A 14,106-nucleotide genomic window follows, 5' to 3' on the forward strand; every position below is an offset into this window, starting at 1 on the left:
TATGTGGCTGGAGAATGTTCAGCAAAAATAACTTACAAAATACTCATACTGTGATAAAAGACTTGACATACTACCCACCCATTACTGTCAACACAACTATGTAACAAGTGATTGCAGTAAAAACATTACCATTATTTGGGCTCTCTGTTAGACTGCTCAGAGGGGTCGAGTACATTGTTCCTCCAGTCCAACTCTCATCGGATACTCCAGCGGAGCTCTGTCTGTGGTTGGATCGTGCCAGGAGTGAATTGAGACTGTTCTGAGCACTGGGAGAATCGGAGAATCCTATAGATCCTGAGTGCAGGTGGACAGTCTGATGATGATGGTGTGGATGATGTTGAAGGTGGATCTGCCGGTTGTTTAGAGAGGGAGACATAAATGCTGCCTCGTTCACAAAAATGGATCCATGCTCGTCCTGATGGTGACCAGCGTCCTGCACGACAAAGATGCACATCTCTCACATATAACTATATCATCTATACAATACAAATCTAGAAACAACGTAATTATAGTATATACTCCTGCACCTCACTTTCTGTGAAATTTTGCAGGATCGGATCACATGTTAATAACACACAACTTCCCACCTTTTAAAGTCATGATGACATAGAACATACAGGTGAAACTCGAAAAATTATCGTGCAAAACTTATAATTTTGATGATTAGGACTTACAGCTTATGAAAACCCCAAATTCAAAATGTCAGAAGATTAGAATATTGCATGAAATCAATAAAAAAAAGGATTTTAAATACAGAAATGTCAGCCATCTGAAAAGTATCATCATGCATATGTATATAGTTATATATACTAAATATATTAGTTTTACCTTTTAATTTGAATTACTGAAATACACAAACTTTTGCACAATATTCAAATTTTTTCGACTTTCACCTGTATATAAGTACTAAGCATACAGTGTGAGAGTGAGATTGTGGAAAACAATATAAGATACATAATTAAAAAGAGAAAAAAATCTTGCAAGAAATCTTGTCTAACATAAGTGGACTTTACAGAATATGGTTCATTTAAAAAAAAAAATCATAGTTTAATCAGGAAACATTAAAGAAAAAAAAAAACCTTTATATTATATAATTATATAAAAGCATATATAAAGCATAAATTATATAAATTTGTATTACCTCCACATTACATCATCAGTCATCCAAAGGCCTTTTCTTTTTTTCCAAAGTTTTATTGTGTGTACTTAATTTGATCACATTTATAAATGGCTGGTTTACTTCAGAAAACTGACAACAGAGCCTACAGTATGATGATGTTTTTGCCATCAGACATCATATCCACCTCTTCACCTCTCTTCAGGAGCCTTTCCTCATTCATTCACTTGGTTACATATGTGTATTACATGTATATTTAAAGCCAGACTGAATCATTGACCCACAAGCTCAAAATCACAGTTTTATGCTAATCAGCCCCCACAAATAATACCACAAATAACTTGGACCTGAAGTGGATCTATTGTATGTAGTTCATGTGTGTAGGAGAGTCTTACAGAAATATATTCCCCAAAAGGTCAAAGCTAAGATAGTGGAAGATACACACTCACAAGCTATTTAAGATTTCATTCTGAGGAGGAATCCGAGTAACAGCAATAACAGGCAGTGAAGGATTTTACCTCTCATATTCTGGCTGTATTCATAAAACTTCTAAAAGCTGGAGTTTTTTTCTTTTCTTTTACAACTGGACTCCAAAAAGCACGTTTATATGAAAATTTGAAGTTACAAATGGTTTCTCACAAGCATAATGTTCAAAAGTTTGGGGTAAGATTTTTTGGTTTCACTTTTTTTATGGTCTCTTTAACACATTCTCTTGACAAGAAGTAATATTGCTCCTACATGTCTACTAACTTTCATTAGAGTGTTAGTAGAGTATTAGAAGACTGGAAGGTTTATGGTTAGAATAAGTTGACATGTAGTTACAAAGTTTCTTATAGTCAGTAGAGTGTCTGTTGGAGCACCATCACAATAAAGAGTTAGCAGATATTAAAGGTTTAGTTCGCCCATTTAAGACATGAAGTTGTATGGAATCCTTACCAGCACTATAGTGCATACACACTGACCCACTCTGTAGTCACCTCCCTGGTCAGAGTTCTGGCCGCTGGAAGTTTTTCAAGAAAGTACTCCCGGTTAGTTTCCGGGGCCTCAAAACTGTGCGTTTTTACGTGAAAAAATTATTTGCAATATTTTCTTTATTAAGGATTCCATACAACTTCATGTCTTAAATGGGCGAACTAACCCTTTAATCAGACAGTCTACTAATACTCTAATGAGAGTTGGTTGACATGCAGTTGTAAAGTAACTTATAGTCAACAGAATGTTCAAAAGGGACCATAAAAATAAAGTGTTCCCGATTGTGGCGAGTAGGACGATGCCAACGGCCATGAGAGAACGGCGCTCATCAGAGCGACACCTGTGCGACGCACCGGTCTCGTATCTCTCACGGACGACCGTGAAGGCAGAAGAGGCCAGGGCTGGACTATTTTTGTTTTGTTTCTGTTTGATTATATGTGGTAACAGTTGTCCGTGAGGGGCTGCTGCATTTATTTTTGTTTTGTATTTGTTTATTTATTTATTAAAAGTCTTTAAATGTTCGCCAGTCCCCGTCTCCTTCTTCCCACAACAACGAATGGTGTTAAACCGATTTTTTTAAATGCTTTTGACAGAAGTGTGTTATTTGATCAAAAATACAGTAAAAACAGAAATATTGTAAAATAATGTTTTAATAAAGGTTCAATAAGGTTTTCTATTTTAATATATTTTAGCATGTAATTTATTCATGTGAAGGCAAAGCTGAATTTTTAGCATCATTACTCCAGTCTTCAGTGTCACATGATCCTTCAGAAATCATTCTAATAGGCTGATTTGGTTCAAAATGGTTGTGCTGCTTAATATTTTTGTGGGAACCTTGTTTCTGTGATGAATGAAAAGTTCAAAGGATTTATTTGAAATATAAATCTTTTGTAACATTATAAATGTCTTTACTGTCACTTTTGATAATTGTAATGCATCCTTACTGAATAAATATTAATTATGAATAAATACTAATTTCTTAAATAAAATCTTACTGACCCCAAACTGTAAAAAAAAAAAAAAAAAAAAAAAAAAAAACCAGCATATTGGCTGCTACTTCTGCATTTAGGAAATTGATTATGATTTTTTTTTAAATAAATTCAAACAACAATTAATCTATGGGGGTCTTACAGTTAATACAACTGATAAAACAAACTAAGTATAAGAAAAACTAGGAAACGGCATAATTTAGAATGTATTCAGTATAAGCGCGTCAAACACTATGTGTCAGAGATGAATAAACCAAATATATTGTTTTGTAGACTTCATCAGACTTTATCAGTTGTGCAACAATATTACGGCCAAGTAGCATTTTGTAGCACAACACTGCTACTTGTTGAAAAAGTAACTTACCGGTATTACTGTAAAAACTACAGTGTTTTGAAAAAAGCTGAACTACTATCACATACTGAACAATGTAGTCAAGTAGTCGTATTTACTCCCCAACACTGTGTGTCTGTATGTAGTGAAGACTCTGAGAAGTTAGCCATCAGATGGACACAATTGTCCTACATCTCGCCCTTGCACTTTCCAATAATTTTTAAACAGTCCTTTACAAACCACACACCCAAATGAAATATCACTTCCCTGACCTGCAGAATGAAATACAAAGAGTTGTATTTAATTATTTTGCCTTGGTAGGGGCTTTTCAATTACAATTAATCATTAGCTTGTTTATTAGCGCAAAGTCAAGAGGTTGAAGCTTAGACCACCTCACACGGCCTAAGACTGATGAGCCATGAATTGCTCTCATTTTCGCAGGTAATGAATCAGAGGCTTAGCTGTGCGTGAGAAAAGGGCGCTTGACCACAACTAAATCCTCCCTGTGTACAAGAGGTCGAGGAATGAAATGTTTTCCTCCTCAGTGGACTGCCACACCTGTTTTGACTCTGTCTGAAAAGGCAACATTGACCTTATAATATTCGTTGTGTTTGGGTTTTTGCCGTAGTCTTATTTATTTGTCAAGGCGTGTTTTGAAGGTCTGGTCTGTTGGTTTAATCCAATCATCCAAAATAATGTTCATATCAAAAACAGAAAGAGAAAGAGAGAGAAAACCACCACACATATGGGTTTTTCGCAACAGTTCTAGGAACTAGTCACCAGGGTGGTCCCCCAAGAACTAAATGTTCCTATTTGCACTGCCAGTAGGAATTGGGGTGGCAAAAGTCATATGACAGTGACGTAAGCGCAGGATTCAACAACGTCAGTAACTCTGTAGCGTAATGGTTAAAGGACAAGTTCGGTATTTTAAACTTAAAGCCCTGTTTTAAGATCGTTTCTGATGAAATCGAACGTTTAAGATTATAATTTGGACAAATACTGCTGTCCCGAGAATTTTCGGTTTCTGTGGTAGCACCCCCCCACCAACACAATGGTTTCATAGGGGCACTGGAACAATCATTCATAAAACTCATTAAACTTTAGTTTACAAAGCCATGAAACTCACCGAGTGGTCTGGGGTGTTCACTGATATGCTCACACAAAAATCACTGGAAAAGATGCTTTCCAACAGGTTTTATCAGAGTTTTTGTCCTGACTTAAGTCAATGGAGTTGGACAAAAACTATGATAAAACCTGTTAACCTTAAAGAAGTGCCTGGATTTTAGCCTTGGTCCATGAATCACCGTTTTCCATGTTCGTGGATGTAAGTACATGCAAACTGTGTGTTTACACAGCTTGTTTAGTATGGTATGCATTCGGTCAATCAACATACACTTACCTCACTGTTAGTTCCTATTGTGCTGGGATAGACCCTCCCCTGAAGTAAGAGCTAATTTAGTCCTCACAAAAGGAATTCCCAAAACTAAAATTGTTCCCAGTTCCTGCGGTGCGAACATGCCAAAAAGCAGGTACTTCTACCAATTGTTACACGAACTACAAAAATGCTCCTTCAGTGTGAAAGCCAAATTTGGTGCGTTTTTTGCTGTCATACGAACTCGCGGGCGATTTTTTTCTCTCGGGAAAAATCGTATGGAAATTTTTGATGCTCGTATAGTAGTGGCTCGCATTGTGTGAGAGGAATTACAAGCCGAGCCGGGCACACTATGAGCACCTCCCGACCTACCCATAATTTTCAAACACGTTTTAAAAAAGTTCAGGGAGTCTGCCTGATTTTGACCAGTGTATAGGCTGTCCCCTATCGCCAAATCATGCACAACCATGTTATATAGGCTACTAGGTCTATGAATATTATTATAGCCCAGCGGCTGCAACCGTAGAGCATGCGCATACACTGACACACACACACACACACACACACACACACACACACACACACACACACACACACACACACACACACACACACACACACACGTCTTTTTATTTTATTTTCTATCCAAAGCGTGTGCACTGACTCAGGACCTCTCAAGTGTCCGAACAGTTTTATAAAACACTAACTATAGGAATATTTATTTATAGAATATATCATATTTATAATTTTTATATTTGTAAACTTAAGGAAACATATATACACATACACTGCAGTTCAAAAGTTTGGGGTCAGTACAATATTTTATTCAGCAAGGATGCATTAAATTGATCAAAAGTGACAGTAAAGACATTTATAATGTACATAATGTGTCAGAGATTCATGAAATGAATGTGTACTGTATCATGGTTTCCACAAAAATATTAAGCAGCACAAGTATTTTAAACATTGATAATAAGAAGAAATGTTACTTGCACCAAATCACCATAAAATCACCATGATCTCTGATCATGTGGCACTGAAGACTAGCATAAAAGCTGATGAAAATTCAACTTTTCCATCAAAATATCTTGAAATAGAAAACAATGATTTTAAATTGTAAAACATATTTCACAATATAACTGTTTTTACTGTATTTTGATTAAATAAATATAGCTGTAGTCAGCATATGAGACTTATTTCAAAAACAGTTAAAAAAAATGTACTGACCCCAAACTTTTTAATGGTACAGAGAGAGAAAGAAGAATGCAAAAACAGCTGAAAAATGTAGGGAGAAGAAAGAAAGAAAGAAAGAAAGAAAGAAAGAAAGAAAGAAAGAAAGAAAGAAAGAAAGAAAGAAAGAAAGAAAGAAAGAAAGAAAGAACGAGACAGAAGGGAATTACATTACCAAAAAAGAAAGCAAATGGTATCAAGAAAAACGGAAAATATAGCTTCCCTGCTTTGAATTCATAACTGACAGTTTTGTTCCATCTTCAAAGTCAGATGAGAGAGGATTTGAGATCGCTATCCTGTGACATCACTACCTGGGTGTTTTGGCAACAGAGTAAAGGAGGAAAGAGCAGAGGAGCAAAGAAATATGTCAGCGTTTAGAAGACAGCTGTGTCTCCAGACTCATGCAGTGCACGAATGCTTTTATGACATTCCCACAGCTCACAACTACAGCTTTTAGGAATATTTCAAACAAACACAAACAGATACGAAGAACATGCATATAGACGCATGAACAAACAGGCAGAAACTACAATGACCCTAAAGCAAAGCTGCCTTAGTGGCACTGGTGGCAATTCACCACAGGAAGCAAGAGAGCTGCAGTCTCCTCACAAATTATTCTAAATTAAACTACTTTCAATTAATGTGCATAACACAAATGTATAAAGGTTGTTTTAAAGTAGATTCTCCTATGTGGTATTCTAAGCAAATTCAAATAATTGTACAAAAGTCTGACAAAGAGCCAAGTCTTCTGTGATGTGCAAATTGACCAACCAGAAAATGAATGACAACAAGTTTCTTTCAAAAACATGGTCATAGGTTGATAAGCGGAATTATGGAACTTGCCATCATGCCGAAGGATCTAATAATGTTTATGGATGAGTAAATACATTGATGTTTTTAACATGACTGTGGTATGAAGCATGGAGATTGCTAGTGAGAGACAGATATCAGCGCTACACGCGAGTCCCGGGGATATAAAGGAATAAGGACACTTCATTCTACCGAACTACCCGCAAGTGCTGAATTACTACACACAGGTCATTTTATTAGAATAATGAAACTTGTGAGGTAACGCAGCGCTGTTTCACTTGGTCTACACTATCATACTAAACTCCATTTGAGTGAGTTGAAAGTTATAATGTTATTCTATGTGTTAGTTTGTTGGCTGTATGAGACTAGCAGTAAGCTAGATCAACATTATAATAACATTCTGATCATGTTATAACATTTCATCATGAGGAGCTATTAACATTTATTAGACAGGTGAGCAAATGTAAATAAAACGAATCAAGTACATGCAAGAGTGGCGTCTCTGTCAAGTCGCAGTTTGTCACGGACGTGGAGCTCTCGGCATCTCAAAAACACCACGCCGATAATGATCCTCGTTTCAGTTTTCCTTTTGTCCCAAAGTCTGTTTGCCATGGTCCATATTGTTTGAACAAAACAACAACAGCGTGAGCGTGCCGCTAGACGTAACGCAGTTGTCCATGTCTGTTGGCATGGTTGCCATGGCAGTACGAGCAGAAACCAGGGATAACGCGGATATTACGTCATTGACAGGCGACAAGTGAACATGGACCAGCCATTATTTAAAATTGGAATTTCTCTGAAATTAAAAATCTTTGGGAACTTTTGGGATATTGTAAGTACACAACTGCAGGAAATATCTAACTCTGCAAGTGATTTTTGGATATTTTATTACAAAAATCGTACATATTGTAGCTTTAACGGTACACTGCAAAGAAATGTTTGTTTAATTTGTATTCAGTTTTGAACACAGATTTTTTTTTGTACTGGCTGAATAATAGAATTTTGTTTCTAAGTTCTTGTCCAACCCCAAAGTCACTGTGGCCTACAGAATAGACTGACATTCAGAGAAATCTCAAGTTTCTGTCATTCCACCTTGCATTTTTACAGGTAAACAGGGTTAAACGCAAATCATCAGATTCATTTACTGACGTAAAAAGGTTTATCAGCAATTAGCAGGTTTGAGCAATATTAAAGTCGGCAAGAAATGGAAATTGCAATCATCATGTCTTCCCTACTGTGACTCGATTTTCTCACATGGGAATTGATTGGATCATTATCATTTGAGTGCCATTTGAGCGGCCTCTAAAGGCGAAATAAAAACCATCACTGACACCTCTTGGTGTTTGTTTTGACACGTGAGACACAGAGTGGGACACTTCAGATGCGGATTTAAAACAGACAATGAAACAGTATGAATAGAGTACACTACTGTACATGTTTTCATATCATTATAAAGTAATTAATGGGTTGTCTAGATACAGCAAGAGTGGAGAACAGTAGCATGTTTGCAGTCAAGGCTGAGAGGATGCTAACATTAGTACCTCAAGCGGTTAAAACAATGTGACAAAACCGGATGCAAGCCCATCCCAAATATTTAATGTCACGATTGTGACCATCTATTTGCATTAGTTTATATCCAGCTGGTTGCTTTTTTTGCATTCGATATGCAGGGAAGTTGCATATGTAAATCTAGAGACATGAGAAAGCAAACTGATATGTTCACGCAGCCAGAAACATATACAAAAAAATCATTCGATTTCAGTTCTTTTTTTATCGCCACTGTAACACATATTTTGCTATTTTGATTAGATAATAAAGTGTTCTAAAATAGAAGCAAACAAAGTGTGAGATTAAACATACAATACACATATGTGTCTAATTTCAATCCTCTGGCCTTTGTGTAGATATTTAAAGCTGGTCATCATTCAGCATGACTGGATTTATATGAAATGGTAACACTACAATAAGATTCCACTTGTAACATTAACTAAGGGTTAGTATTGTTCATTGTAAATATCTATTAGTAAATGTTGAAATTAACATTTGAAAGCTGTATCTCTTAACGTAAGTTAATGCACAATGAACAAACAGGTTTATTAATATTGTTTATATTTAAAAAGTACAGTACATTTTCGGTGTTCAGTACGGTTTTTCAATTTTTGTAATAAGGTTTAGCACTATTTTATGTTTTGTTTTCATTTAGTATCCACTATCGGTCGACCTCTATAAAAAACACTACAATATTCCACAAACGGAAGGATTTTTCAGTTTTGATTTCATGGTGACTTTAATTTACACATCACTAGTGGCGTTAGCCTGGATGCCAGCCCCAACCCCGCCCACAAAATTTTTAGGACGAGAAGTTCGGTCTGGAAGTTCCGAACAAAAATTGTTCAGACCAATCAAATTGTCAGGGCAGGCTTTATACGATGATGGACAGATGAGCAACCATAGACATCATATCTACAGTATGTGAGCAACAGTAACGTAACCATCCACGTCATCAGAGCCCTTGGGTTGAATTCATGGCTGACGCTGGAGAATAGACAGCGCATTCATCTTAGAAGAGGAACAGAGAACCGCGATCAAGGCATTTGTCGATAGGAAAGATGTTTTTGCCGTCCTTCCTACGGGATTCGGAAAAAGTTTAATCTATCAACTTTAATCTATCTCTCAACAAACGTCACTTACTCCGTTGCTCTGATTGGTTCTAGGTCTATCCAATTGAGTGCAGAGGCCTTTTATTTCCTGGTTCGGTTGACACACGCCAAATAATCACAGCCCAATGGAGCAGTATCAGACTCACATTCTGACTAGAATCTGAGTATGACGACGTCAGGCTACAGTGGCGTAACATTGCTTTAAAAAGTGGGTGGGAGGGTGGAGGTTGCTAATACAATGCTAAATCATAAATCATTTGTACCTATGAACAATAACATTACGATGTCCAGCAATCGATTTAAATAGTACATTGGGTTTAATTTGTCGTTTAATGAGATCTGATATATGTTGTTAGTACCGAATAAATATATAGATCCGACTACAATACATATGTACATTAATGGTCCAGTGGCAGAACTTTTATCAAGCATGGTGTCAGAGGTTCTGGGTTCTAATCTGCACTCGTATTGGGTTTCTAAAATCGATTATGTTTATCAGTGGTTGTATATCAAGCAGGGACACATTTGAGTGCATTTTTTTGTTATTTCATCGGAACGAATAGAGAGTCTCCGAAACGGATTAAAGCGTGCGTCCGTGTGAAGACTGTGCGTTGTGCACGAGTCACGAGAGAATACTGTATCTGCACCACTGATCGCAGAGTCAACGAGCCCTTTAATCACTTGATTTCAAAAACTAATTTCAGCGTGCTAGATCACCTCTTATTTAACAAACAAACGAAATGCATGCTCTGAAAGTTAACTGGAGATATTTTATTTATTTGTATTGGTACATCCGTGACACGAGATGTTTCAAAAGCGGTGGGGACAATATCGACCCTAGCAAAAAGTGGTGGGGACATGTCCCACCCGTAAATTACGCCCCTGCACATCACACAGACCACCACTGAGTCCGACACATTCCCATCCACTCACTGATCCTACCTGTGTCTGCTGTCCATCTAGTGGTATGACCATGGCGGGCAGGTTCTTCTGGCAGCCATGCTTCAAACTCTCCAGCACCCTCCGCTGAGTGTCCAGCTTCTCTTTGTCCTTTTCTACACTCCTCTGACCTTCTCGCAGCCTCTCCAGGCTCTGCTGGTACTCCTGCAGCTGCTCATGGAGTTCCCGTCGTTCGCTCTGCAGCCTCCGCTCCTCTATGTGGCACAACAGCTCCCTCTGCTCCAATGACGTCTCCAGCTCCGACTGCTGAATCTGCCGCATCTGGCACTCTCGGTCCCACTGCTGCCGCTCTCGTACCAGGCTGCCCCGTAGACGGGCCACGTCCGCCAGCTCCTCCCGTCGCCGCTCCGCCTCCCGCTGGCGCTCCTGCTCCTGCAGGGCCTGGCTGCTGCGAGCGATGGGCAGTGGGCGGGAGTGAGGTTGAGAGGAAGTGTTTGATAACAGGAGGAGGAGGAGCCTCTGGACTTCATAGCAACTGTCTTGGATGGTGACTGCGGCCTATTCACAAAAAGCGAGAGTATTAATGTAAAGGAGATCAACGGTGAGATATCTTTTATCACTGCTAACAATGGCTCTTATTCTCTAGAATTAGCTTACGCCAGTGTGTAGTGTCTCGGCTAAACCATCACTAGGTAGGCAACAACCCTCAATGCATCCGACCTGTATCATCAAAAGGTGAAGTCCTTCTTTTTGGATCTGTGCACTACCATTCTCAAAAGTTTGGGTTTAGTAAGATTTTTTTTAAGGAAAATAATATTATCAGAATAGAATTATTAATAGAATAAAAATGATCCCTGTTTCCCAAACATTAAGCAGCACTACTATTTTCAACATTGGTAATAATAAGAAATGTTTCTTAAACACCAAATCAGTATATCAGAATGATTTCTGAAGGATCGTGTGACATTGAAGACTTTGCCACAAGAGGAATAAATTACTTTTTTACTGTTTTTACTTCAGCCTTGGTGAGCTTTAGATACTTATTTTAAAAACATTAAAAAAATTATACATTACCCAAACTTTTGAATGGTGGTGTATATGAATCAACTAACATGAGCCCCATCCACAAATTGCATCTAAGATAAGCGATTTTAAACTCTTCTCTCAAGTCTCTAGTGACTTGTTAAACAGAGCTGCTTTTAGTCCTTAACCTGAGGAAAATTATCATTTTTAGACACTGGTTCCCTCTGGTACATCTAATTGGTTTTTAGCATAGCATTTTTCGATTTATGAGTAAAATAAGGTCTGTGGTTTACAATACTTGAAGACATTGAAGAATTACTTCCACATTTTGTTCTACAACACAAATTACTATCATAACTCAAATGCATGTTGCTAAAAATGTAAGTCTATGCTCAGGTTCAGATTCATGATCAGAGAGAACTGTTACATTTTCAATCAAGCTAAACTTTTTTTCTATCTTGTGGTTTTAATTGTTGACATAATTAACGGTTTGGCCTTTATAGAGAAGAAAGGTTGGCTGATTTGTCAATCGTGTAAACATACTGTAGTATTGGGGTCAAAAGTATCTTATGCTCAGCAAGGCTGCATTTATTAATCAAAAAGACAGTAAAAGCAGTAATTTTGTGAAAGATTATTAAAATTTAACTGTTTCCTATTTTAAAATGTAATCTATTCCTGTGATGGCAAAGCTAATTGCTGCTTAATATTTTTGTAGATTTCTTAATACATATTTTTCAGGATTCTTTGATGAATAGAAAGGGTAAAAGAACAACATTTGCTGTATATATTTTTGCAACATTATAATGTCTTTAAATGTCACATTTGCTGAATAAAATATAAAAAATAATTTAAAAACAACACTGACCCCTAACATTTGAAAAGTAGTAGCTACAGTCCTTGTGTAGCAATTTGACATCAACGGTTTTTAAAAGCACACAAATTCACATTTGAGGTCTGACTATGTGTGTACATTATGCTGTAGAACAAAATGTCACAGTTTTATTTCACTCATGAATCAAACACAGTTATTCTAAAAACCCATTCGGTATTATAGAGGGAACCCATTGTGAATTAGCCTTCCAGGTTAACCTACAAATTGACATGACTGAGCAGCTCCATTAGGTCTTCCTACTCCCAAACAAACAATAAAAATTGCATTCAAATCTATCCCTTTGACAATGATATCTAAAATAGCTAGGAAATGGCAATGTTTTGTAAAAAGAAGGCCAATCACTTTTAATAGCCTTTCGCAAGTGTGTCACTTATGTCCACATCCAGCATCACCTGCATTACAACACATCCTACATCCAAACCACAGTGAGTTATATAAGAGATAAAGCCACATAGTTGGTCAAACATGTTCAGGCGATGAAACTTAAGGCTTGGACAGAGCTATTACAACTGAGTCATGTCGCGTGTTTATGCGTGTCTGACGTAAGGCCTGTCCACTATAATTATTCTTTCAGTTGGTATGTGGTTGTGTGACATGAACTCACCTGTAGACTGTACAGCAGCTGAGTCAAGCTCTGCACACTCTGACTCACCTGCATTAAGACAACAAACAATGAGCAAGAAAAAGTAAAGAACTCTAAACCAAAACTAAGACTTTTTTAATCTGATACATGGAGTCTACTACTACAACTAATGTCTCTTCTTCCTGGAAAGATAACAGCATAGATGTGTGCAGTATAGCAATATATTCCATTCTATTGCAAACAACAGTGCAATACATTTAATTCATATTTTCTTGGCAGACATGTGCTTCCTGTTGCACATCTTTACGAAACTGCAAATGTTGTGTTTACTTCAGTGGGTTTCTAAGGATGATTCAAAAACTTCAGCATCTGTTGACTCAAACACCATTAGGTTCTTTATCTACAAAGTCAACAGACGGCACAGGAAACACACGGCGGTGACCTGAGTTTAAAGAAAACAGCCTCCCAGCCAAGTAGGTTTATAAATGAGCGAGGCAAAGCGTTCACTCAAGGATGTATGAGTAATGAGTGTGTGAGTGTGAGTGTGTGTTTGGGGGCATTAAGGCATCTGTATTGATTACCTCCCAAAAAGTGAGAGGATGATTCCTTAATGGGAGTTAAAATGGTTGTTATGCCTAGATGTTAGATTCCTAGATTCATTAAACATTGTGTTGGGCTACTATCTTTTCTTCTTTCTTTTTTTGCGAGTGAGAATTAATATTATTTGTGCACTTTGCACAATCTGCACATCTACATGTTAGTGGACTATAATGTGGAAATATAAATGGGAAGCAAAGCGTTGCAATAAGCACACTCTTTTGTGTTGAAATCAACACGAACAAGTCTGCCCTCTTAAGGCAAGATTTACGCCCTGTCTATGTCAATATCAAGTTTATAGCACCACCTGGTGGACACAAAACTATGTTTTTGTTTGCTGCTTTTCTAGGAATTGCTTACGCATCATGACAGATTTAGCCAAAATCGATGATAACTGAACTGAATAGAAATATAAGTAAATATGAATGGTAATCTAAATCTTAAAACCCAAAACAACTCCGGTTTCACAGACAACGCTTAAAGCCTAGTCCCAGACTAAAATACATGTTTGAGTTGCTTTTTTTTCTACTTAAAGCAACCATTGTTTTGTCTCAAGATGCACACCAGTATTTTTTAAAGGCACATTTATAAAAGCTACTTAAATGTCCTAATTGAACTAAGGCCTAATCC

The 14,106-nt window shown here is 37.3% G+C and overlaps 1 protein-coding gene across 11 annotated transcripts in view; it reads right to left on the reverse strand.

Moving 5' to 3' along the window:
• Window positions 1-14,106, reverse strand: part of arhgef28a (Rho guanine nucleotide exchange factor (GEF) 28a) — a 96,816-nt gene that overhangs the window by 5,905 nt on the left and 76,805 nt on the right. For 10 of the 11 annotated variants that reach the window (XM_077231083.1, XM_077231086.1, XM_077231082.1 and 7 more), the window contains 3 exons: window positions 12,901-12,948; window positions 10,424-10,939; window positions 130-433 (listed from right to left, as the gene is read on the reverse strand). In XM_077231083.1, the coding sequence (XP_077087198.1) occupies window positions 130-433; window positions 10,424-10,939; window positions 12,901-12,948 (868 nt within the window). The remainder of the gene's footprint in view (window positions 1-129; window positions 434-10,423; window positions 10,940-12,900; window positions 12,949-14,106) is intronic. The other variant, XM_077231084.1, reaches the window with a different exon arrangement.

The sequence above is a fragment of the Siphateles boraxobius genome, unplaced genomic scaffold (genome assembly GCF_051911475.1).
Source record: "Siphateles boraxobius isolate OS27281-9 unplaced genomic scaffold, OSU_SipBor_1 16, whole genome shotgun sequence".
Lineage (NCBI taxonomy): Eukaryota > Metazoa > Chordata > Actinopteri > Cypriniformes > Leuciscidae > Siphateles > Siphateles boraxobius.